The 27,150-nt window shown below is 43.9% G+C and overlaps 2 protein-coding genes across 2 annotated transcripts in view; one reads left to right on the forward strand and one right to left on the reverse strand.

The window, feature by feature from the left end:
- HSPA12A (heat shock protein family A (Hsp70) member 12A) overlaps positions 1–22,040 on the reverse strand; it is a 162,117-nt gene extending 140,077 nt beyond the window's left edge. Inside the window, exons 1-2 of the mRNA XM_029201221.1 lie at positions 21,869–22,040; positions 7,947–8,034 (exon numbers count right to left, since the gene is read on the reverse strand). Of these exons, the coding sequence (XP_029057054.1) occupies positions 7,947–8,034; positions 21,869–21,871 (91 nt within the window). The 5' untranslated portion in view covers positions 21,872–22,040. The remainder of the gene's footprint in view (positions 1–7,946; positions 8,035–21,868) is intronic.
- Positions 21,855–27,150, forward strand: part of ENO4 (enolase 4) — a 29,502-nt gene continuing 24,206 nt past the window's right edge. Inside the window, exons 1-3 of the mRNA XM_029201223.1 lie at positions 21,855–22,034; positions 25,455–25,583; positions 26,285–26,475. Of these exons, the coding sequence (XP_029057056.1) occupies positions 21,870–22,034; positions 25,455–25,583; positions 26,285–26,475 (485 nt within the window). The 5' untranslated portion in view covers positions 21,855–21,869. The remainder of the gene's footprint in view (positions 22,035–25,454; positions 25,584–26,284; positions 26,476–27,150) is intronic.

The raw sequence follows: 27,150 nt of genomic DNA on the forward strand, positions 1-27,150 counted from the left end.
ACAGTTCATGTGCTCTGGAAAAGTCCTGAAAGGCAGATAACAAAAGTAATTAAATCAAATCAATCGAAGCACCCATAATCTCTCCACCACGCCGCGGCCACAGGTAACAGAGCGCACACTTCCGGACGGTGGCAACACAGCATTTCATTATGTGGACAAACGCTACCTTAGTTAACGAGGGATTATGAACATCTCATAACCTTTCACCATAGCTCACACTTATTGGATGCTTAATTGGTGCCAGCCACTCTGCTAACAACTTCATGGGCATCTGATTCTCTTAAAACCCACTGAGGTGAATACTTAATATTATTCATAGTTCATGTCACAGATGGAGAAACTGGGGTGTAGAGAATCACATAAGTTTCTCAAGATCACAGACTAGCAAATGGCAGAGCCAGTTCAGATCCCTGAAACCTGGCTCCAGAAGGATTCCACTGATGTGTGTTGAACAATCACTGAATGAACGAATGAATGAGTGTGCCGCTGCCCACATAAGGGAGAACTGAGCTTCTCTTAGCCAGCTGCTTGGTTCTTATCTCAAAAATGCTCTAAATCTTGTGTCACTCATCTCTTTATGGGTCACCCTATCCTAAGGCTAAAAATGGGTCACTTAGCATAAAGAGCATTTCTTTGGCTCCAACTCCCACCTGCTACTGGGGGAGTCGTCCTCCAGGGGACCCTCAAATACCTCCTTGAATGGGCCTCTGTGCTGTTTCCCGTCATCCAGGCTTCTGTCACCCACGGAGCCACTGCAGGGCCCTCTCTGGGCCACTCCGGCCACCCGCCCCCCACACTGGCTGAAGCTGACCGGCTCCCGCAGCTGCTGCAACGTTGCTGCATCCACTTCCAAGGTGCAGTGCCACCTCCCGCTGGGACGGGTGCCGCCGGTGCTGGTGCCACCGCCACCGCCAGTGCTGGTGCCACTGCCACCGCGAAAGTGCCACCAACACTGCCAGCGCCGGGCTCACCGCCTCTGCTGCCGCTGCCATCAGGTTGCTGGAGCGACCGCCTGTGTCATCACCGCGGGGCGCTGGCTGGCTCCCACCACTCTCAGAGGGGGAGGCACGTGCGGGAGCGGGGGGGCTTCTGTCGTTGCCTGCTCAAGCCCCAGTCTATAGGCAGATGAGGGACAGACTGAGGGACAGGACATCACGACATACTCAAAATGACCCTCTCCTCCGAGGAAGCGTCACTCTGCACTACCTTGGGATTTCCTGGGAGATGACGGGTTCCTCAGGCAAACAAGTTCCCTGAGAATGCAATTCATATTCCCGACATCTCTACATCCCATGGGGAGACAGTGAAGGCCAAGCTCGAGCTGCTTCCCACTCACCCTCTCTTCCCCTCCACTACAAGGAGGCCGAGACACACATTTGTGACTCATCTTTCAAAATCCACAAGACCGCATGGTATGCACTTGTGAACCCACCTGACCCTTGACTTCACCCTGGTTCCCTTCCAGGCCTGTTTCTCAGATGTATCATTCTTATTATTGTATTACATGTATGTCTGAAAGTCCCTTTTGGAATAAGACAGAAGAGATTACAAACGTAAAGGAAATCAAATGAAGAGCATACGTACACACGTTTTAAAAGGAAAGTCCATTTCTACATTTGGTGTGCTTCAATGGGGATTTCTTTCTGAAGACTTCAACTAAGCAGAAATTGTTGACCAAATGACTTGGTAGTTCCAGGTGAAAAACAGGGCTCTCTCAGGACGCCTTACTGAACATGAATTACAGAATGATTGTTCGCTCTTTATCCTTTGTAGACAGACATTAAGAACACTGCTGGGCATGGCCAATCCTGAGCAAAGGTGGTCTTCAGGGCCCCCAACCTTCCTGACCCTCCATCATCTTTAGCTCAGAATTCCTTCCTTAAAAGAGCACCTTGGGTTCCCTGGTGGCGCAGTGGTTGAGGGTCCACCTGCCGATGCAGGGGACGCGGGTTCGTGCCCCGGTCCGGGAGGATCCCACATGCCGCGGAGCGGCTGGGCCCGTGGGCCATGGCCGCTGAGCCTGTGCGTCCGGAGCCTGTGCTACGCAACAGGAGAGGCCGCAACAGTGAGAGGCCCATGAATCGCAAAAAAAAAAAAAAAAAAAAAAGAGCACCTAGGCTCTCGCTAAGCACTGGGTAGGCCACGATAGACAATTCATGTTAAGGTTTTAATCCCAAAACTCCATGCTTTGCAGTCAGAGGGGTCATATAACCTCAAAGGCAGGACCACGTGCATAATTTACAAGGCCCAGCACAAAATGAAAATGAGGGCCCTAACTCAAGTTACCAAGAATTTCAAGTGGGATAGGGAGGGTGGGAGGGAGGCTCAAGAGGGAGGGGTATGGAGATATATGTATACATATGGCTGATTCACTTTGTTATACAGCAGAAACTAACACACCATTGTAAAGCAATTATACTCCAATAAAGATATAAAGAAAAAGAAAAAGAATTTCAAGATGGCGACAGCAGAGCATTAAGCCAAGCACAGGGCCCCATGCAACAGAGGAGGTCGGACATCCTGCCCTGCCCCAAGAAATGTAGGACGTATCAAGGGCACTGGAAGGCATAATTTAGGAAATTGTTTTTATATATAAACACAAATGCCTATTTCTTAACGGAGAAACACTAAAAATTGGCAAATATAAAAAAATAAGACAGAAAACTTCAGAGACACTCCATTCTTGCAGAAGCACCAGTTGATTCAGCTCTGCAATTTGGACTACTGTGGTGAAAAAGCCCAAGAAACAATTTTCACCATGTTTCCATCCAAATCTGCATACCTGTCAGTGTTTTACCTTTTAAGAGACAAGTTTGGAAGGGGTAGTAAGAACAGCAATGCCACGGCAAAGCAGGAAAGGGTCAGATCGCCACCAGCCTAAACAGTTCTCAAAGGCAAAGGATGGGTGTGGTCTGGCCAGGCTGAGAGGAAGGGTTCTAGTATGGGTGGGGGAGGGCAGAGGAGCACAGAGAGAGAGAGATGCAAGGGGCAGGACAGGTAGGGGCAGGAAGGTCAACAGGACGCGGACAGGGGGAGGGCTCACCCGGGGCCACTGAATTACTCCAGGAAAATCTATAGGAACCTGACAGCTTGTAAAGTTTTAGAATCTGATTTTAAAACAGGGATTTCATGCTCATGAAGGGTAAGATAGACGTGATGCGCTTGGTGTCAACTGGCACTTGTCTATAAAGGACACGTGAAATTTTTCCCTCTATAAGCAATAGCGTGAGACAGAATCCAAAGGGTAAATGAGAGTTTTTTGCCCTTGAAGCGGCTGTTATTGAACCTTCACCCAACTCCCCAGATCTCAGAGGTGCCTCGCAGCTCTAGCAAAGCTTTCTGGTCTTGTGCTGAGGCCGTTCCCCATGCTGGGTCGTTAGTCAGTCTTGCCCTACACATGACACACAGCACCTCCAGGATGGGAGGGTGCACTGGGCACTTGAGTCACAGAACGAAACCCACGCTCACCATCACTAACGAGCTCAGGCTCAAGAGGACTGAATGGTGAGGAAAGATGTTTGGACAAAGCAGGACTTGTCACCTCCGCACCTGAGATGATGCAGAGGGAAAAAACCAAAACTGCTCCCTACCCAGGCCTCCTTCTCCTCTACGGACCATCCTACTTAGATGCAGTGACACCCAGCACAGAGCTGTGAGAGCTTCGAGCTCTGTCTCTCGGACTATCTAGGCCAAGGTACAAGCTGTCTCATCCAGGCTACCAGGAAACTAGATGAACAGAGACTCCAAACTCACGGTTCAAAGTCAGAGACTGTGATGCACGTACGTTCCTCCAGACCCCAACTGACTCTCTCCCAGCTCCCTTACTCTCTTTATATACATATATATGTCTGTTCATTTATGTATCTATACCTACATATTCATATATATATGTGTGTAAATAACTATATCTGTACGTATATAAAATATGTATATGTGCGCATGCACATACGTATGTGAAATATGCATATATATAAAGAGAGTAAGAGAGGTGGGGGGGAGAGAGAGAGAGAATACACATATGTATAACGTACACAAATATGTAGTACAATTCAATTCCATTCAATTTTATTAAATTCAACCAACATTCAGAGTCTCTGCCATGCACCGGCCCTATGCTAGGCCCTGGAACACAGAGTGATATAAGAGTGTCACCAACCTCCAGGGCCTCACCATCTAGAAAGGAAAAAAACTGAAACCACGTGCCCAGATCTATCAGCATCGTGGCTACTTATATCGGGACACAGCGTGGGCTGGTGGTTCTAGATGGAAGGAGGTTAGTACATGTGCTCCAGTCACGCTGGCTGGGCTCAGGTCCTGCTCCGCTGCTTTCAAGCTGTGTGACCTTAAACATGCACCTTGTGGGTTCTCATCAGTAAAGTGAGTACATACAGTAGCAAAAGCATTTACACTTAACTGGCAAACAGAAGGCCCTCAGTAAAAGGGAACTTGTACTATTAATATTATGGAGAAGAATGTGAGATTCTCTTTTTTTTTTTTAACTACTTTATTCTCATTTTGCACTGTAGTTTTCATTTGAACTAATGGTGGAATATAATTTCAAACTCACCAATTAAGAGTAGTTCAGTCTCTATCATGCGTCAGTTATAAACCGGCACAACAATGCCACATAACAAACGATCTCAAAACCTCAGCGGCACACAACATTGAGCATTTATTTCTCACACATCTGTATCGGAAGAATGTGAGATTCTGAAGGGAGACACAAAAGAGAAAAAGGTCAATCTAACATGGGGGGCATCAGGAGAAGCTTGGTGGAGGAGGTGGCACAATGAGTAGGTATTTGTCAGGAAAACTATAGGGAGAAAAGGCATTCTAAGGATAAAAAAGAATTTGTTCATAGGCCCTGAGGCATGAAACATCCTGAAATGTCTAGAGAACTGCCAGCAGGTCAGCACAACCAGAGTAAGGGTTTAAGGTCAAAGAGAAGAGCCACTTAAACAATGGGAAAACAAAATCAGACATGCCTTTCAGAAAAGTTTAGGTAATGTCTAGCTGAACACAATTCCTCCTTTCCAGGGTCACCATTGTGATGATCAGTTATCACGTATACAACTGGGGTATATTAATGCCAGCGGACTTGTAATTCACACGTTCTTTCCTCTGTTCATAAGTGCTCAGAAGTTTTTTGTTTATTTGTTTGTTTCAGTTTTAGTAACTAATTGGCTTATTTTTCCAGGCTGGTTTAGTTGCTGCAGAAGGTTTTCTTTACCACTAACATCTTACAGAATGATTTTTAAATGCTCATCTTCCCAACCACAAGGAGAATCTTAAGTGGCCACTTCTTAGCATTCGTAAGAGCCAGACAGCAATCACTCGCCCTCAAAGCACACATCCAGCAGCGGCAGCTTTGCGGATCAGGACTTGAGACAGAGGCACATGTAGGAGGCAGAGCCCAGACAGGGGTTAGTACTGGGACTAGAGGCGGAGCCATATCCCAGGAGAAAAGCAGTACAAGTAAACAAAGGAGGTTGCTGAAGGAGAGGGAAAAGAGCATGTGCTGTGGCATGAGATGGACGGGCGAAAACGCAAAGTGGGTCTTTTAAGGGAATTTAGTGACAAAGGAGGTCCCTGGAGGGAAAGCGTGAGACAGGCAACTAAACTGTTTGAAAATGTCTAGATTCATTTGCTCACTCATCATTCATGAGGTCAGCCTATTAGTCGATTCTATTAATTCTCTTTGTTCAAATATGTCCCGGGTGTTGAGAAAATAACTTGACACCACCGAACAGCGCATGGCCTCCAACCATGAAGAACCCGGGACAGTGTGGAGAGAACTCACTGCCATCCGGCTCCTGATACACACCAGGTGTCGCCCTAGGTGTGTTTATGTACTCTGTCTCATTTAACTTCACAACACTCCTTTGGTAAAACCAACAGACAGTCTCTGGTTCTGTCCCCAATTTTCATTGTCCCACGTTAGAGAAAACAGAGGCAGCGGGTGGAAGAGGCATCACTGCGTGAAGAAAGGAAGCTGAAAACTTAGCTTCAGACACCCATCACCTGAGTCTCCCTCCTCCTTCTCAGAACTGTAAGCTTGGGGTTTGGTCTTAAATTTTCATAAAACAAACATGGCTTTTTTCAGTTCACTTTTTTCCCTTTAACACAGCACTGCCCCCCAAAGCCCATGTATTAATCCAGTCTTTCTTTGTCCACCGCCCCATAACAGGCTCAGTCAGTGTGTGTGTGTGTGTGTGTGTGTGTGTGTGTGTGTCTGTGAGAGTGTGTGTGTGTGCATGCGTGCGTGCACGCTCCAGTGCTGGTAGGTTCAGTTCAGGCACAAATCAATCGGCAGTGCTGCGATCCCCGCAGGATCTGCCAGGGTGTCAAATCCAAATTCTAGGCACAGATGTCCTATCACTGCCACAGGACTGCCTCTTTGTGTCATAGTTGCTGTAGCCTGGGGCGCCTGGGTCATCTGAGCACCAGCGGTATTTTGCTTGTTTTAAGTTGTTAAAAAAAAAAAAAAGGGAGACAGCACAAAAAATAAGATAATCGTATCACCCCATCATGCTGCACTCCAACTTAGCATGATTTCATGGTCAACTGAGAAATTCAAAGAGTGCTATAGAAACAATGAAAGTAAGCATGAGAAATAGAAGGATCTCTATCAATCACTCTTTGTTTCTCAGATGACTTTTCTCCTGAAAAATCAAACAATAAATTATTAATTGAGCACCTACTATGTGTCAGGTACTCTATATCCAATGGAACATGTTAGGATTTCTTTTCCCTATTGCCTTTTCTTCGATAAAAGATTTAAGGCATTGATCAGGATGCTTCAGCTGTTTTCTCCTCAAGCAATTTTATTAGTATGAATGTCTTCAGGAGTTTAATGCTTTGATGGCTATGCATCTTTTTTGCTTTGTTTTGTTTTCTCCCTACTATTGTTTTTCACTTAAAGCTTTTCTTTCCCTACCCTCTGATTTTTAGGGAGAAAAAAAAAATCTAGCATCTGGGGTCTGAGACCACTTGAAAAGTCTGGGCCAGGGATTCCTAATGACCTCCCAGAGATAACCCAAATTGCTGATTTAGCAAAGCCCATTCTTGACCTTGACATAAGACAAGACAGGCAAAGGGGAAGGACTTGGGAGGGAGCCCTGAAAGAAAAAGGATCATAGAATCCCTCAGATCTCGCCAGGCCCCCTCCCCCATTCAGCAAACACCTGGCTGAGTTGGAAAACATGACCGGCCCAACCTTCCTATTGGCACCAATTGAAGCTGTCAGCTCTCGGCTTGTCACCAGTTGCACTGGGAGGCCCTGGGCAGCCACAAGAGCCCTAATTAGGCAGAAATGACACTTCTACAACTGACCTGCCAGGACCTTTGGCAAACCATTTAACATCATTAGTTAACATTTTTTAAAAGTGTGAATGTAAATGAACAGCCAGTGGCTTTCAATGGAGTTTGTCGGTGGCATCTCCCCCCTCCCTGCTCACTCTTTCTCTTGTTACATGAATAGTCCGCTTGTTTTCTCCAGAATTGGAGGGAGGCGCTGGGGAAGAAGGAAGAAGAGGACCAGTCCTCTGAGAGGAGAGACATGTTAAAGCATAAACAAGCTCGGCGGAGGGGCGAGACCGTCTCCTCCAGATGCAGGCCCCCAGGGCCAGCGTGCGCCCAGCAGGTTAGACGGGTGCCAGGTCCCGCTCTATGAGCCGTCCTTGTGAGCATGGACGGCGACCTTCCCGGGCTTTGGGTAGGTGGGAAATGACTTCATGACTTAAGTGCCTCTGCAATCCTCTTTCTCTCGCACCTCTTCCCACTTGTTGGAATTCTGAACAAGCAATTCTGAACAAGCGGCGGTTTAGCAAATACCTTACGCGCACACAAATCTAAGCGTACCTAGGCCCTCTCTAAAAGGATGTCGTTCTAGGGGTGACTGCTTCCGACGCCAGTTCGATACTTACACAAATTAGTTCATTTCCTACCTGAAGCGGTTATTTCCCACCTTGAATCACACTTCACTTTGTTCTTTGCTGTACACCCACAGAATCCGTACACGCCAACACTGTCCATCTGTAGGAGGGGGAAAGAGTTACACTGTGAAAATGGCACTCTCTGTGCTTCCGTGCCGCTCGCAAGCCCTGTGCTCAGGGCGGTAGGCAGTCTGAAAGGCAGCACCAGGCAGAAGGGAAGCGAAGGTTTAGGGCGACGGCGGAGGCGCTGGTCCCTGCGGGCCTTTGACTTACCACCTAGTCCTTGTGGGGCCCTGGGCAAGGTGCTTTGCCCTGAGTCTCAGATGTTTTCATCTGTAAGACAGAGATAATGCCTTACTGCTTCAAGCGAGAAAAAAAAAAAAAGATGGACATATCATGAGAACTGGGAAGTGGTGTGTAAAGGTAAGGCGCTCCCAAAACCGAGGGGCTACGCCAGGATCTCATCTATCATCTATCTTGGAGATTTGACGTTGCGAATCTGTCCTCTTGACTCCCAAGGCACGCTCCACAAAGCCACAGCACCACCAGCACATCCCGGGTCCCTCCCTGCCCCCCACCTCCACTCCGGCGGCTGCAAGCACTACACAGAAAAGTGCATGGGTGCAAAACAAATTCAGTTATAATAGCCATTTAGGCTCTCTGCTGGATCCATAAACAGTACGAGAGGGGAAGCACGTCTTGTCCCTGTCTGAATTTCCGGGAGCCCTGAGGACAGTGGTGGGTACGCAGAAGATGCACAATAACTGTTTACTGAGTTGAAATGCAGTGCCGTTTCCAGACCTGTGCTTACAGCAGCCGGAATGCGTGTGCTTTAGGAAAGCAGCACAAGATCCTAAGTGTGCAGAGCTTTACTTGTCCCTGAATTAAAGACGAGTAAAATCAAGCGGGCAGCGTCCGGTGGAGAATGCCTGTAAGTAGTTATGGGAGAGAAGCAAAAGTACACAATCTTAGTTTGGGGCAGAAAGAGACAGAAAATACGGGGAAATGTCCTTAATAACAGTAAATGGGAAAGGGAGAGAGCAGCTCATCGTGATGGAGCATTTAGTGCTTTTAAGCTAAATACCTCAGCATATTAAGCAAATAGAGAAAAGCCAGCTAAAAGATGTCAGCAAATTGAACCGACCGGCGCTCAGAAAGCCGGTAGGAGGTGTCTGGTGGTGACCCCTTTTCCCATCACGTGCCTGCTCCGCGCCCGGTAGTTTAGTGTTGCTTCTCCTCTCCAGCTGCGGAGTTTATTGAAAAGCTCTTGCTCCCTGCCTGGTTTTGGCACATTTTCTGCAGGTGCCTCCTACTGCGGCCACAATGGGCTGCTAGGGAGGTTTAGACCTGTCAACAGCGACAGACGAGGGGGCGGCGGCGGTGGAGGGAGCACAGCCATTGTCTTAAAGGGCCAGCGACATTCTGCGCCGCCGCGGAGCCCGCAGCACCGGCACCTGCTAATGAGATGAATCCTTTCTCCCGCGCTCTCTTTCTCTCTCTAATGATTTAACTTGATCGCTTTGGTTCCTTTCTGTAAGGGAAATTGCTCCATTGATCATATAAAGTAATTGCCTGTAAAACATTGCTCTGCAACAACTACTACTTCCCTGGTTGAAAATGTCACGGCAATTGAAAAGCTCTTAGCCCAGTTCAAGAATGAGGTTGCTCAAGAGAACCGTCTTTGCGTACGTCCGCAAGCACTTGCGTGTTCCGAAAGTTACAAGTTTTTGGTGTAACGGGTGGATTTTTAAGACAGAGAATTTCCCTTCCTGTAGCGTAGGAATTCTTGCATAAGACTGTGGGAAACTACCCAAACTAAACTAAAAACAGCCTCAACCCGAAAATCAGATATATTCGTTCAGACAAGGAGATTATTTTCTCAATCACCCATGGCTTTCTTTTCCCAGAAGCCATGACTTCCGGAGGGACGCCCATGAGGGTCACGTTGATTGAGGAGAGCGTCACCCCCTAGTTCCCATCACATAAGAAGACAGTATCTCTGTCTAGCAGGTAGCAGGGGCCTTGGATTTGGAAAGAGGAATCAATGTTCTAATTGTTTAAGATTTGCTGATTTTTTCAGACCTGTCACTTGGCGGCAGCAGTGACACACTGCTGTGGGAATGGGGACGGGGGCCACACACTTAAGGAGTTTTCATAAATGTTAGTCATCACCATGCCAACGCGAGGGAGTAACTCACCTGGGGAAAAATTACTTTGTCTTAAGCATGAACCTGCCAGCCAAATAAACAGCCGTTAGTGATGGTTTTCCTTTTCTTCTGACAGGTGAAAGCCTAAGTTTGTATCTGAATAAGAGAGAGAGGGAGTTTTGTTTTTTGTTTTTTTCAACTTAATTGATGGGAAAGCACCACTTGCTAAATGAGATGCTGCCTGCCGCGGCATTACTAATTCGGGAACGAAGCCTCAGGTGAATCACCTTCCAACAGGATGAGCCATGAATATACTTTGTAGCCAATGAAGTAAGGGCAGAGACATGCTTGTTATTGTACTTTTTTCCAAAAGGCAAAAACATCTGCCTGCTTTCTTGACAAACAAGAGTATAGCGAACTCAGATATTAAAAGGCCATTTAAAATTATACCTCTGAAGAAGGCCACAGAACTTTTTACATCTAAACCCCCTGAAAGGTCGTTGGTACAAGCTTCATAACTATAAACAGGTACAACACATTTTTTTCCTTGGAATTTAGGAATTTTGGATTTTAGATTTTTAAATCTTTTAATATTGTCAGAATATGCATGATATTCAGTTAGGGCAATTACACATGTTACACCAAAATACACTGTATATAATAAAAGGTGTTTTTCCTTTATCTACCCATATGGTGAAGAAAATGTTTAAATTCTTTAAGTTTAAACCCATTAAATAAGTTGATTCCTGGATAAGAAGGAAGAATTACGTTCACAGTCTTTCACCAGCAACTGGAATTTATTTCTTCTATGTGCTTATTATAAGGGAAGTTCTTTTTGGGGGGGGAGGGTCTGTAAAATGAGGGGGTAGAACTGAATGACCCCTAAAGTTCTGCCTGGCTCTATGATTTCCTTGTCTATAAAAATGATCCCTATCATGGCAAACAGAGAGATGAACGGTAAATACGACCACACAGTTATTTCTAGCAGCTTTGCCTATTAGATAGGCGGTTAAGACAGAGTAAAAGTGGGTTACGTAAGCCCCTGAGGCCAAGACTAGGAGCGGCTGAACCATCAAGGCCAGACCCCCAGACCCCCTCGTAAAACGCTGTGCAGCAGCAGGACCGCGCTGGGAAGGTGGCGGCGGCGGCGGGGGGTCGGGGGGTGGGGGAGCGGGAGGCTGGCCCGCCTGCGGCTGGTGCCCAGGCCCAGTGTCCTCCTCCTGAACTCCCAGAGTGACAGTATGCGTGGACAGTGTTAACACCGTTTCACCATATTTCTGGAGGAAGAAGAAAATGTGAAGAGGAGGAAAACAAACCAAAGGAACACATCGTCAGACAATGAGTGTCAAATCTGGCCGAAGCCAGGACTGGTTTCACTTTTACATCCTCCTCCTCTTTTCGTTTCTTTGCACACGATGCAAGAGGTCTGAAAAGAATTCCAAAGTTCAGAGACAACAAAACGGGGCTGCACATCCTATTCCTCATGTAGGCCTTCGTAGCACATTTTAAACCACCTGACTTTCCAAGGTAGAACTTAACCGTGGGTTATGTGTCTTTGAACTTCATAATAAATAGGGCTTGTCAAGGTGTTGGGCATGCGTTTAAAAAAAAAAAAAGATGCATTTTAAAATGCTGCATCATTCCTATGTCTATGCACATCTATTTGATGAAAGGTGCACGTAGTGATGAGAATTACACCCTGGGCTAATATTTGATTGTTCTGAAGGGTAAGAGCTAACATTGTTCAGAATCAGATTCTCTAAATTTACTTATACAGTGAGAGCCACGGGCATCTCGACCTGAACCCTTTATTTACTCAGTGTTTACATTTGTTACAGGACACGGATCTCATCCACTAAAAGCTAACACACAGAAATGTTAAGATCCTTTATACTTAAATAAAAAGTTAACACCAGGCAGATGGCTAACAGTACCTATTGAAATACTTATATTCCATATGTAAGGTGTGCTTGCTTCCATTTAGAAAAGGATGTCAATTTGAAACTTGCTTTATAGCTCCTGAATTAATATAGAACCACCAGCTAAGGGAAGAAAAAGATTTTACTATTTTATTCCTTGGTACAAGGCATGGGATCGTCTAAATGAACATTTCAGCTGCAGTTTTTTATGACTAAGTCAGACATTACAGAAGCTATAAGACATTACAAACACAGACTTCACTCCCCTCCTCCATGAAAAGCTTGAGTCTACTTTTTTCATGCCCTATAAAGTCCTTAGAATTACATGCTGCAAAGTTTCCTTTCTTTCAAAAGTCAGAAAGCACTAAGTGTTCCCCTACTGTTTTTTTCCAGTTTGTTTGATACAGGATCACAGCCCCTTTCCTCCAATCATATCCTTTCAGAGTTATAGCTTATTTTAAAATATCCAACAACAGAAATAGACACACGTTAGTAATCAACACAAGTATGACTGACCCACAGGACTAGTTGTAGGATGCCTACCATTAAAAAAAAAAAACACTAAAATTTTACCTACACATTTTGTCAAAACCTGATGAGACAGGATGGCATGAGGTGTATAGTCCTAAAGTCTAAATTTGGAGAGGAAGGTGAGTCTCTCATAAACATAAAAATGATACAGGGTGATTCAGATGTGGCAGCTGAGCCTTTACCCCAGAGGGTACAGGTGGGTGTGTGACGTTCTCTGATCCACTAGCCAGGGTCTGGTCTTGTGTCAAGTAGGGTAGTGCTTTTTATCTTAGCATTAGGGCTTGGAAAAGAGTGTGAAAAATTCAAGGCATGCCCTAGTGAGTCAGAATCGAACCCAGGCAACATACACAGGGGAAGGTGAAAACGGTCATTGCCTTAGTTTAGGAAAAAACACATATGGTGATTCCTTCTATTCTCATAGAACAAATAATACTTGGAGATAAAAAGTCTATTGCAAATATAAATTAAAAGAGAGCTTATAATTTTGAATTCTTCATTTTGATTGCATTTTTGGCTTTTGTAGATTTGTAATTATCTCAAAAAAGGACGACTAATTTTCCAACAATAGGTTTATGGGACACGTACAGAAATACAAATTGAACTTCTGTATATTTATATTTTTCTTGCAATGGTCTTAATTAAGAATTCAAAACGGCTCTATTTTTCAGTAAAGGAACAAATGATACATAGGACAAGATTCATTCTAAAGCTTATAAATTGATACACATTTTACTTATTTCAAATATCATACATTAAAAGTTATATTTTTGTTCTTACGCTGCAAAACATACTCTTTGATTCTTACCCTACAAAAGACAGTCTTTGATTTTGTATTCTCAAAATCGGCGCAGAAACTTTATTTTTCCCTTATATCCTCTCAGTTTGGCTATAAAGAAACGAAAGCATTGATGATCAGGTAACCAAAGTTCAGGTCAGATCCACAAGTTAATAAAAATTCCAATAAGTGCTGGCATGGAATAACTTTACATCGAAAAGAAATCTGGTACTAGTTCTTTCAAACAGGGACTCCACTTTTAACACTTTAGAGGTAGAAAAATTCTTTAGAAGGTACAGACACCTACAGTTAACCAAGAGGGCTCTTCTCTATGAAATTCCCTGCCTCGTGAGTTCACTTCACAATCTTCTCCATTTTCAAATTCCTGTATAGGTTATACAAATATTGGGCCATGAACTTTGGGAAAGCTGGTTCCTTAGAACAGCTCAGGGATATTTTAAATCACTCTGTTGGTCATAAATCAACTCATTTTTACAACAGTCTGACGGTAGCTATTGAACAAGTGCAGCTTCTTCCGGGAGCCGAGCCAGTTCTGACAAGGGTAGTGGGAGAGAGTGGACCCCAGATTACTCATGATGCTGCCTTTGGCCGCATCTCTGCACACAAAAAGAAATGGAGACCAGAGGGCACCTGGATACTTCTATACCAAACCTCACCTTTGCCTCAATTATTTATTTCAAATGAAAGTACCTTCACATAAAATTATCCTAATACACATCAACTCTATATTTCTGTCCGAGCGCTGTGTTAGATTCTCTTGCACGTTTCTTTTCCTTCCTGTCCCCAATTGTAGCATTTAAAATATAGTTACGCTGACTATAGCTAGAGCCGAAGGTAGGCATCATTAATAAATATTAAATAAATAAATAAATAAATAAAAAGAATATTAAAATTCTTTCCATTTTAGAAATATTTTAGTTTTTCACCTTACTATGTCTCTCCTTCAAGTATTGATGGAAACATTATTTGCTTTTCTGAAAAACCAATTCTGATCATTACTATTTTCCTTCTATGATATCCACCTAAGGTATTGAATGCACAATCACAAAATGTAATAATAGTATGATTTAATTAAAAACAGGATCCATTACCCCTTGCTAATATACAACACAATTCCGTGTATTGTTTTAAACTGTACAGGAATTTAATCTAACACATTAGATCCACATTAAAGATTCATTTGCAAGTGTCACCTTAAATTATTTTGTAAGTACATAGTGATTCAATGATAACAAATTTATATATGACTGTCATATATGAAAGAGATGCAGTAAAATCAATATTGAGGAATTTGCCTAAAATTATTCACTAAAAACTCATGGAAATTTACTCCCCCAAATCACAATTCTTCAAGAAGTAATTCTCATCTGTATCTATGCCAGTATTTTTTTAAAATAGTCAAAGAATTAACTTCTCAAACAGGACAAAAAAGGCAAATCAAGGAAGAAAAAGAGAAAACAACAACAAGAACAACAAACAATCCTACACTTTGCCAATAACCAATGTAAAGAGTCAAATCCTAAATTTTTAACAACTGAATTTTTTAAATCTCCCAAATCATTTTTCAAAGGTTTAACAATACCATGAGATTCATGACCAGGCCTGCAGAAATCATCAGTTATAAAGGCATAGACAGTCTTTTGATTTTGCTAATAAGAAATAGATAATTCCTCTTAAGCAGATTAAAGTACATTTTCTAGGAAGTAAAACCCCCTTCAATTAGGTTCTTAGGTTTAATTACAAAAGTCAAACGATTTATTAGCTCTCACTCAAGTGCAGCAACAAAACACGTAGGCCCACAGCTCTCAGGGACCAGGAAACAAACCAAATCAATATTTGCACCAGTAACAAGAGAAAATATTTTTAGCCGTAATTTTCTAAAATATCTAACCGGTCCTCTTAGCTGGGACTCCTCTCTTCTTTGCTGCCCCCTATGTGGAAAATACATTTAACTTTCTTTATTCACAATAAATGCAATTACTACATTTATTTTACTACTTTTATATTAAGAAAAGTACAAATTAGAAAACCTGGCCTTTGTCGGATATTTTATATGTATTCATTTTGCCTTATGAACCGCATAATTATGTCACAGAAATACTCTTAAGTTGTAACTATTTCTATAAAGTTAAAAAGTATCTATTTTAAAATGGCAAAATAGCTTGCTTAAAGAATTTCTTTTGCCTGATTTTTTTTCCTTTTCACTGTCTGAACTCACTGGACTCATTGCCCTACTTCCAGTTTCATTCTGCCTATATATAAATCGTGTGTCTACACCCTGAAAAATACCAATTAAACTACCAGCAGCAACATCTCCAACAGCATCTTTTGGTCCTCAGTGTCAAAGCCCTTTGAACAAATGACCGAAGGCTGAATCTAACACAGCCATTGACAGAATGCCAGTTTTGAAAACTCACTTTACAACTATGACTCCAGCTTCCTGCTGCATTTAGGTAGCAAGAGAGAAATAACACATCAACTTTATAATTTTGTGCAAATGGTAAACGTTTAAAGGTCACTAATATTGTTTTAAAGGGGGGGTTCCCCTTATCATTTAATTCAATTCCATCTGAATTCCTGTACAAAGCTAAATGAAGGTTTTCAGACAAATACCGCCAAACTGCTAGAAAATGCTACATTTTCCTTCTCCTTAATTTACTTGGTAATAACGACATCATTAATAATGACTGTGCCTATGTGTTGGGCACAGCGGGAAGAAGTTCACATGCATTTTTAAATTTAATTCATAGTGGGCTTCCCTGGTGGCGCAGTGGTTGAGAGTCCGCCTGCCGATGCAGGGGACGCGGGTTCGTACCCCGGTTCGGAAAGATCCCACATGCCGTGGAGCGGCTGGGCCCGTGAGCCGTGGCCGCTGAGCCTGCGCGTCCGGAGCCTGTGCTCCGCAACGGGAGAGGCCACAACAGTGAGAGGCCCGCGTGCCGCAAAAAAAAAAAAAAAAAATTAATTCATAGCAATCCTATGGAATTGAAAATACTAGTCAATGGGGAAATGGGCTCAGAGAGGTTAAGTAACTTGTACAAGGTCACACAGCTGGGAACTGGAAGAGCCAGGACTTGAACCCATGGGGTGTGATTCCAAGACCCAATACTTCTAGGCTTTCTTGGCAGGTAGCATCCATTAACAAACCATTCCTGGGTGAAGCCGTAGTCATTCTCTTTATGACATGATCCATGAAGAAATCTTTCAGGGCAGTGGTTCTCAACCTTGGCTGCACATTAATATCACATATTCAAAAAATACCCATGCTTGGGTCCCACCCCCCGAGATTCCATTTTAATAGGCCTGGGGTAGGGTCCAGGCATCAGCATTTTTCAATAATACTACAGCAGTGAATAAAATAGGTAATCCTTCCCTTTGTGGTGCTTAAATTCTAATGTGCTTAGATTCTAGTAGAACCCAGTAGAATCCCCAGGTGATTCTAATGTACAGCCCTGACTGAGAATCAATGATCAAGAGATTAACACAATTTACCAGGCTCCTCTCTCTAAGCTCTCAACGTGAGCAACTCAACTGGCTTCTTAGAGAGGATGGGCAAGAGTCTAGCAAAAGCTGACATGAGGCAGCAGAATCTGACTGAGTTCTAAACTTGGGAGGCAGCGGCGCACAGTGGGAAATGTGTGGGCATTGGAGTCAGCCAGACCTGGGTTCAAATTCCATCTCTACTGTTTATGAACGGTGCAACCTTGGGCCAGTCACTTACCTTTTGTGACTGTTTTGCAGATTCAATGGGATGATACAAGGAAAGCCAGGCATATAAAAGGGCTCCATCAATGGTAGTTACTGCTGTGGGTTTTTGTTGTTGTTAGTACTACAGTGGAAATGACTATTGATGGGGGGCATTAGTAATGAAAAAATCAAATTAGGAAAAACATTTTTTAATTAGTCAAATCATTCCTACTTTTATTACCTAGCATTTAATTTACAGCTATTTATGTTGCAATTAGCTTGGCAATCATATTTCTCATTCATGACAACTGCGTGAGGAAGGGTAACTATTACTCCCATTTTTTAGATGAGGAAAAGGCAACATTTCCATCTATTCTGTCTCCAGTTTCTATGATTCTATGATTAAAGGCACCTGCAATCATGTTCATTAGTTCCCTATGAAAAATGATATTCAACACAGATGGCAAATGCAGGAAAGAATTAACAAGCACTTGATAGCAACCCCAAAATAACATCTAAATAATCACTTCTGAACATTAAAGTCATGGTGAACAAGTTCCAATTTATATAAAGGTGTTGGAAAGGATTAAGGAAAAATGAACAAATACGTTTTTATTTATCCTCGTTCATTTAGGAAATGTCTGACATAGCTTAGAAGTTCTTTTTGAAATGCAGACTGAAAAATGGTTAATTTCCTCTACGAAGGATCTTCAATTAGCAGATAGAAATAGACTAACATGTCCTGATATTTTATCTTGAATCAGAGCTACAAAGTAGGAGAGATCTGAGATGGAGAGCCAGTTCAGGGCTTCTCAGTCAAGGTCCCTGAGAAGCCCATAGACGCGGGCAAGTGGCCTACAATTCCGAACATACACCAAACACACCCAGGACACTGAAGAATGGCTTGCCTTAAATGTATTTTTGTCACATGTACAGAATTCCCATGAATGAAATACAAATGCCTCTAGAGGGACCACTGAATTCAGTCACTATATATAACAACTATTACATGGGCTGCGGTGGAGGAGGGCGGTGTCTCAACCTTTTGTTGTTGTTTAAAAGGAGTCTTCATATTGAAAAAGGCTGGGAAAACTTTTTCCTAACACTGATCTAGTCCAACCCTCTCATTTTATGCACGAGGTCCCAGAAGATCTTGGGGACAGCTGGGACTCCAATCTAAGTTTTCTAATTCCCAGACAAATGGTCCTTGTCCCACACCATACATCCCTTCCCACGTGGCAACCCCATTCTCTTTCTAAAGGAGGAGAGTATAGTCCTACCCTCTCTCCCTGGATATGTTCCAGAATTTTCTGTATCTCCTGAGCCTTTCCTTCCCTTCATTTCCCTCCCCTCATCAGCTCCCAGTTTACACCTTTAGGGTGAGTAGCATTCAGTCCCTTTCAAGCTCTGACACTCTGTAAGTACCCGTGGACAGTTAGTCTCAATATGAAATGGAAATATAGTCACCAATGTACTGAAACAAGGAGTGTGTTAAGTATATAAAATATGCATACGCATAAATGTATTTTACATCCCAAACCCTAGTACTTCTAATATCTATGGAAAAGAAGAAAATTGGAATATTCATGAATAATAATTTTACTACACCAATAGGCCATTAAACCCCTAGCACACCAACTTTTCAAAATGCTTTCACGTCTATTATTATTTCAGTTTATTGTCCCAATGGTTCACTAGGATGTAAGTGCTACTGAAGTGCCAATAGAACTTAAGTGCCACAAAGAGAAGAGATGTTATCCATTTTATTCACTGCTTTTCCCCCAGGGCCTAGAACAGTGCCTGACACATGGTAAGCATTCAATAAATATTGGTTGATTGAGTGAATGACAGAAGTAAACAGGGAGGGTAGGTTTATTTATTTATTTAGCCTTCATTAAGTTTTATTTTTATTTGAGAAGATGGAATGATCCATAAGGGCAGAACTGAGTTCCTAAAAATCTCTTTTCAGTCTTCAATTCTCCTATAACGTTTGACTTAGTATCCTTCCCTCAAATATTTTTTCCCTCAAATATTTTTAATGTAATTCTTCAAAGTTATATAAGTAATACACTCATTTCAGGAAAATCAGATACCACTAATATATAAAAAGAAGAAAATAAAAGATTCCATCACCTAAGGATGACACAATTAACATGCAAATGTATATCCTTTTAGACTTTATTCCATGCATGTGTACACACACAGACACACACATCTGAGAAAGTCCCCAAACTCTCTGCCCTAGATTCCGGGCTGTGGATTTTTTTCTTTTTTCTCTAAGTCCTTTTTGTTTGTCCCGCTGTGTCCTAAATAAATTTGTTCCCCAATATTTAGGTCCTGAATTTAAGAGGACTGGTTTCCCTTTTCCCTCCAGAGGATTCATCTAGTCTTATTCAACTTTAAATTCTTTGTGGATGCCTTATATCTGTGTCTTCAGTCCTCCCGTTCCTCTGGGATACCTCAAGCTTCACACATCTACAACCAAATGTACCATATTTCCTCCATCAAAACCAGATCACTCTCTCACTTACTGCATTTCTGTTAACTGAGACAGAATTCTACGAGTTATCCTCTATAGAGTCATATTTGGTTCCCCGACCCCACATCCAATCACTCAAAGTGATTTTCATCCTTCCATCCTGTCTCGTCCTTCTCTTCCCATTGCTACCATCACTGTTTAGGCTCTTACATCTATATTATCTTCTACCTGAGTCTCCTGCTTTTTGCATAACCAAACACTCACCAAGCCTACCTACTGCTGCCAGTTAGCCTCCTCCAACACTCAGGAGGCTTCCATCTTGCCTATCCTATATTCAGAAGTTCAGGGGTGCTCCCCACTCTTACAGAATGGTATTCCAGTTCCTTCACAATCTCACCTCAGACTACTTTTCCATCCTTATTTCTCATTGTTCCTGAAAATAAAGGCTTTGCTCAAACCAGCCCGGGGTACTCATTATTCACAAAATATCCGACTGTGAGTTAAGTGTTTATTATGTGTAAAGTCCATCCATTCATTCAACAAACATTTACGGAATATCTATTCTGTCAGGTAATGTGCTGATGCTGGGGACGCGACGGTGAACAAGACAGATCAAGTCCCTGTCCTTAAGGAATTTAGAGGCCAGTGGGTTACAGAGGGGAGACTGAGACATGATGGTCCCAGCCCAGGATGCGTAATTTTCCATTAAAGCATCAAATGAATCAAGACATCCTTAAACGCTGAATTTTGTGGCTGCAGCTGCAAATGGGAAAGGAGTTCAGAAGGAAGGAAAGGCTGGCCACAGTGTGAGCTGGAGTGTGGAGCGTGGCTTCTTTGAAGATATGGGAGTCAACAGGCATTAAAGGATGGAAAGGATGGACGTGTGAGAGAAGGGGGTGCCTTCCATCTAAAGGGATATGAGGAAAGTCATGTGGTGGGATGGAAACAGCAGCAACAGCGCTGACTTATTCTGAATAAACGTTCATTCAACACCTATTCAGCAGAGCACAAGCTCTGTCCCTGCAGCGAGCGAGAGGATGACTCAGACTCGGCTCCTATCATGGAGGGATTTCCATCTAGCAAGGATAAGGTAGATCCATGATGATCCATCACACCCCAGAAAGTTCCATTGTTCCATTAGAGAACTGGAAAAAACACCGAGGGAGTTCAGAAGCAGGCGCATGTCTGGGTTCTTAGAGCGCTATTTACAGAATCGCATTATTTGTATGCATCTGCCTGCCTCTATCGAAAATAACTATCTTGTTTCAAAGTGTTTTCTCACTCACTTTCTCATTTTACTCTGACTTGTGATGTAGGCAGAGTAGTTAAGATTGTTTTCCAGATGAGCAAAAGTGCAACATGAACGTTTTAAATGGTCTGCCTTAGGTCACAAACACCACCAGGCAAGAGTGGAACAAGAACCACCCTGTCCATCTCAGCCCTTTCCTGCAGCAGAAGTATCTAGAACAGAGGGTGCGCATTAAGAAGTTGTATAATTGCACGAGACACCTAGCAAGTGTAATAAAGCCAAACAGGCAGTTTGGATTTAAAAGGGCAGGACGCAGGCGGCCTCTGAAGGTTCTGAAGAGAGAACAGGACCCAATGACAGTCCTCCATTCCTGCTTCTCCTCCTGAAGTCTGTCTGTAACACCCCACCCTAGGCCTGTCCTTAAGGTTCATCCCAAATTTTTTCTGCCCACACTGTTTTTTTCCCTCTACGGAAAAATTTCACCCCACTAGTCCCACTCATCTCCCGGGGGAGGGCGCGTGGCCGTGCTCTCCTGGACCTCGCAGTACGCCCAGCCAGCACACCGCTCTGCTCAGGGCTGGCAAGTATCTGCGGAATCACTGAATTCCTGGGTCCTCCACAGCTTAGTAAGGGTACCCAGAGTTCTTACAACCTTCCTCCCGAGAGTGGGCCGGCACAGGCCGCCGCCCGGAGGAGCTCCCCGACCGCGAAGGGGTGGCTGGGGAAAGCCCGATGGCCTGAGTCCCAGGGCCACCGGGAACCGGCGCCACCCGAGGTTCGAGTCCCCAGCTGGAAGCCGGGGCTAACCCTCTCACGCCTCCGCAAAAAGCGCTTCACGAGAGCGTTAACTATTCTTCCATCTGAAAACCTTCGGGGAAGGAGTGGAAAACGACGCCGGGAGGGAGCCGGTCTCAAGAGTCAATGAACCTAACCCCGTGGGCCAAACCCTCAGGGAGACGGAGGGGGGAGGAGGACGAAGTAGCCATTCGCTACTCCGGCTGCGGGAAGAACGTGAGGCTGGAAGCATCGCGAGATCTGGAGTCGGGATCTCGCTGCGTTGCCTAGCGACTGGGAGGACGCTCGCGGGCCCCCCAGCTAACCCCCGCTGTAGGCTTAAATCTCCTACCATGGGGGAAGAAGGCGGCGGCCGCAGCTGTGGGACCACTAGGGAGCTGCAGAAGCTGAAGCAGCAGGCGATGGAGTACTACCGGGAGAACGACGTTCCGCGCAGGCTGGAAGAGCTGCTCAACTCCACCTTCTACCTCCAGCCTGCCGATGTCTACGGGCACCTGGTAGGGACCTGGGACAAGAACCCTCTCCTCTCCAGCCCCTCTCCCCACGCCCCGCGCTGCGGCAACGCCGTGCGCCTGCGCCACAGAGTCGCGCACGCGCGCCGCCGCCGCGGGGGTAGGGGACTGTAATTGCGCGGAGCCGCGACCCTGAAGGGAAGAAGCAGGGCGGAAGTCTGGGTGAAGGAATCTCGAGAAAGTGGTGGACTGGAAGCTGCTAGAGGAATGAGGACTCTAGGCAACAGCTCAGGACCTGGCAGGCGTCCTCGCTACCTCTGGGCGGGCCTGCCACGGTTGCCAGTTGACTTTTTAATCACAGACCTTAATACCTCGTAGCTCAGTTTACCAACCTTCAGCGGCCTCCTTTTGACCACGGGACGAACACCTTGGTATTCGCTACAGCTTAGCCTCAGCCTACCCCGGGGCCTCGTACTCAGCAGGCTCCCATCGTTGCCAAGTTTCAGTCGATTTCAAATGTCCGCTCCTTGACTTGTGCGCCCTTCCCGTCCTGGATGCCCGTCCCACCTGACCAGCTCGCACTTAGACTTAAAATTTAGATCAGAGTCTTGCCCACTTTGCCCAGGACTAATCGTCCTTCAGCGTCCTTGTAGCGTCCCCTGCATGTACTGAAATCCTCCCTGGGCAGCTTGTGAGCTCCTGTGGAGAGCGGCGGCCTTTTCATATACCCCTCCTAAGCCCTGTGCCCAGCGTACCACCTGGCACACATCTTAGCCTTAAGCAGTGGGCAGTTGAAACAAAGGCAAGCGTTTTCTCATTTCCAGATCCATAAGTACTAACCAACACCCACCTTCTGGAAGGCATCATGGTTGGGACTGGTAGGAATTTGCACTATGGTGAGGCAATATGCCAACACCAAGCAGAGTATTTAAATGCTGTGAAGAAGCATGATGTGTTTACAGGGTTCAAAACCACATCTTGTAGATGCAGTTAATATAGGGGATGTTCCACGAATGTTTATTTTTCTCGGTCCTGGCCTATACATCAAACTGGGGGAGGGGCGAGGGGGGAGGTGTTTATCGATGCACCTTGTGCTATGTGCTTTATGTGATATCACTTCATCCTTAGGACCACGGTGAGGTAAACATTATGATTCCTGTTTTACAAATGAAGAACTGTGGCCCAGTGAATTTAAATGATTTTCCCAAGGGACACAGTGAATGACAGTGAGAAATCAAACCCGGTCTGTTTCCCTAGTACCTAGTAGAGTGCATGGTACATAGTGGACAGTCAAGAACTATTTGTGGGATGAATGAGTGAATGCAACTCCCAATTCCATTATCTTTCCACTGTCTCTTGCTAGAGGAATTCTTGAAAGTTAACGACTTCCTCATTTTACAAAGACACCAAGCCCTTTTCTCACCGCTACTTAGTGCAAAAGGTAAGACTGGAAACTTGGACTCTTGTCCCCAGTGGAATGCTCTTCCCAGCCTATTAGGTAGCCAGGTCTTTGGTTTGCACAGCTCTCTGGGAGTTTATACCTCAGTTAGGGACAAAAGCCACCAATACATAAGATAACTGGAGTAACAGGGTGATATAGGATTGTGTGCTAGACTGAGGAATAGATCACTGTGTGCCTGTTATAGGAATTCAGGGGTGGGGAAGATCCCTGTGGGCTGTAGCATCTGAGAGTTTTGGCTTGGGCTTTGAAGGATGTTCAGGAATTGGATTGGCATAAAGGCAACCTCCTTTTCGTCTTCCCAGTCACTGCCCTGGTTTTGGCCATCCTTATTCTCACCTAGTCTCCCCCTCTATCAAGTCCATCCCCAACAGTGCTGCCAGAGCAATGTTCCTAATCCCAAATCTGACCATCATTCTTTTGCTCAGAAACTTCCTGTGGTTCCCCCTTGCATGCTGAGTAAGATCAAACACGTTCCAGTGTGTGACTCACAGTACTCGCCCGGCTACCTCGGTAACAGGCTCAACTCCCCTGCCCCTCCCCCACCGCTCCTCCGCACAGGCGCACTGACTTCCCCCTACAGCGTGAAGTTTCCCAGTTCCCTCCCCTTCACTTATCCTATTCCCTCTACCTCAGTTTCTCCCTCTTGTTTGCCTGTTGAAATACTACACAACCTCCAGTGTCCAGCTCAAATGCCATTTCTTCTATGCTTCTCTTACATATCAGAGGAATTCAGGGATGGGAAAGATCCCTGTGGGCAACAGCAATATTACTATTGCGTAAAACTTGTAATTGAGAGTTTGAGAATTTAATGACGTAGTGTATACAAACGTGCCCAAGGTTTGTGTCTGACATTTATGAATTTATACAAGATTTAATTTATGGAATCCTAAATATGCCAGGCATTGTGGTATGTGATACAGTGATAAACAAGAAAAAGTCACTCCTTCGAGGTACATCCTAAGCATTTTTTAAAAGTCAGTTCCATTCTCCTCCTTACACAATATGTGGTACATTGCAGGTGCTCATTGCTTGTTGAATTGAACTCACAAAGTATAAGCTAGATCGTATTTTTCTTCTCCCGATTCTATCTAACTTCATTTAGGTACTTACTCTGTAATATACAAACCATCATCCTTCAAATGCATGGACAGCTTGAAAATTGGCTTTTGCTTTAGTTCTGCTGGCCACCACCTTGGTGCTGGCACACTGCTGATGGGCATTCATGACCTGTTATGTAGGTTGAGGTCACTGGATTTTGAAGTGAAAGATAAGAGGCCTGGTCTGCTAAATGAAAATGAAGAGTAAATACTGTCTGGTGATAAAGGGGGTGAGGAGGGTGGGCCTTCACTTGTCCCTCTTCCTTCTCTCCCAGCTTCCGCCCCTCTGCGTAGGGACACCGTACTGAATCCTTTTACTCAGGCTCCTTGAGTGGACTTTCTCCCTCAGCTTCATTCTCTTTCTTCTGTCTCTTTCTTGGATCACTTCCAAATGACTTCTGCTCTTCCACGTCAATGAAACTGCTGTTACTAAGGTTCCAACAATCCTCTCTGAACATGTAGTTCTACGCATGATCTGATGGTTAAGTGAAATACAGCCTCTGCATAAGTCTTCACCATTAAAATATCCGGTGCCTTGTTGGGAGGAATGAAAATAGACCCACTTAAGGTTTTTTAGGTTTGAATGCATCACAGTATTCTAGAGACCAATTGACTTCGGTATTTGGACAGAAGGATAGGTTAGGGCCCACTAAAGAGTGACACGAGACCTTTAAATAAAGACATGTTTGCGAGTTTCTGCTGAGAGTTCAAAAAGTAAACTGCCCCACGAACCAGAGGCTAAATCCAAATCTCTGAACGTTCCCGCAGAGCTGCTAGACTAATCCCAGAACGAGGAGGGCATTCAAGGAGAGGTTTAGTAGAAACTAGAGTAAATGTGAATGACCTTTTAAAGATAAATTAGATGTGGTATTGTGATTTTTGTGTTTTTTTGTGTGTGTGTTGAAGGCAAACTGCTTTTCTAAACTTGCAAAGCCTCCCACCATATGCAAAGTCGTGGGGAAAAATGTGCTGGATGGACTGGGGCTTCCAACACTACAAGTGGAAATATTCTGCACCGTTCAAAATTTTCCCAAGGTAGGAGGCAGCTTAAATGTGTTCTTCACTATGTCCTGGCTCCACTGCATTTATGAGCATGTATTGTCCACATTATGGAAAATTAACGTTTTGAAATTCAGTGTGTGTGAAATACACACACCATTTGTAGGTAATTATGAAAACAAAGCATGAATCATACAGTCTTCCATGATGGTTTATTAGGTTACGTGGACTACTGGTACAGACATGACTTGCTAACCTGAAGATGATCCAAGATGGAGAAAGGAAATGGGGCAAAAATAGTTTAAAAAACTCTGACATTATTAATGTCATGAGTTCTATAAATCTGCAGATAGGGTTATAGATTCATGTATTTATATATAGATTTATAGATATATAGACTGATCTACAGAAAGAAAATTTCATTTTCATAAATGAAAATAATTATGATTAAATTTGTCTCCTTTTGGCTATTTTTTAGAGAGGTAGTGATAAAAATGAAGTTCAATGTAGGGTTTTTAGAAGGGTATTTTAACAAGTTAATAATTTTAAACGTTCCTTCAAGTTGGGTTCCATCGTGTTTCAATAGCTATAAAAATATCTCAAAGAAAATTATAGATTCTCATTTTCTCTTGGAAATTGGTGATAAAATATCATGTACCTTAAAAGCTAGATACATTCAATTTCCTATTTCCTGTGAAAGGTAGGGAAAATGTAGAACACGTTTATATTGTTTTCAGAATATATGTTCTGTGGTGATCTCAACTCACTTCAAAGTCCATGAGAACGCTTTACCGGAGCTAGTTGAAGCAGAGGAATTAGAAAGGTCAGATGCCGTCAGCACTGCGGTGCGGTGGGTCAACGAAACCATCACCGAGGAGCTTCAGGGCTTAGCTCCTTCCAACCAGGCTGAGGTGGATCAGGTGCTCAGGTAAATTTCGCACTTTGAAATGTAAGTGTCCAGTATAACTATGTACCTCCTCTCTTTCCATTTCACCTGCCAATGAAATGGGTCTGTCATATCTATAGGGTACAATCAGGAATTCAATTAAGAAGCATATGCTAAAGCAGGAAAATTTAGCATAAAATGTTGTTTTTCTTCTGAAAACCCTGTTATTAAAATTTTACTTTGTAAGGCTACATAAGGCCTTTTGGCCTCTTTTATGCATAGAGCTTTCCTAGGATTCAGTGAAAAGTTTCTCAGGAGAAGGATTAAGAATCCGGACGTCCTCCTTTCCCCCTCCCCACCTCCTCACATGCCTCCCTCGTCCATGAGCCTCTCTTATCCTTTTATATAGCCCAGTGGGCGATGCTTATGTTCTGACCTCCAGACACAAACAAGTCCTCCAGGTTTTGCCCATAGGTTGACTCTAAAATGTGAAAACCAAGGAACTGTTTACTAGGGCTATGTGAGCACTGTTCAATACCTAACCAAGTGTGGGTTAGCATTACTTTTCCTTTTGTGTGGGTCCAACGCCACAACCCTCTTGGCCAAAGAAGGTCAACTGGATTCTCTTTCTCTAAGCTTCAACGCTTGCTTAATTGTGCATAACTTCACATTTTAGTTTGCCTCAGAGTTGGATCATGACCTTATAAAAAACTTGTT

The sequence above is a fragment of the Monodon monoceros genome, unplaced genomic scaffold (assembly GCF_005190385.1).
Source record: "Monodon monoceros isolate NGI ecotype Baffin Bay Population unplaced genomic scaffold, NGI_Narwhal_1 Super_Scaffold_4, whole genome shotgun sequence".
Classification (NCBI taxonomy): domain Eukaryota; kingdom Metazoa; phylum Chordata; class Mammalia; order Artiodactyla; family Monodontidae; genus Monodon; species Monodon monoceros.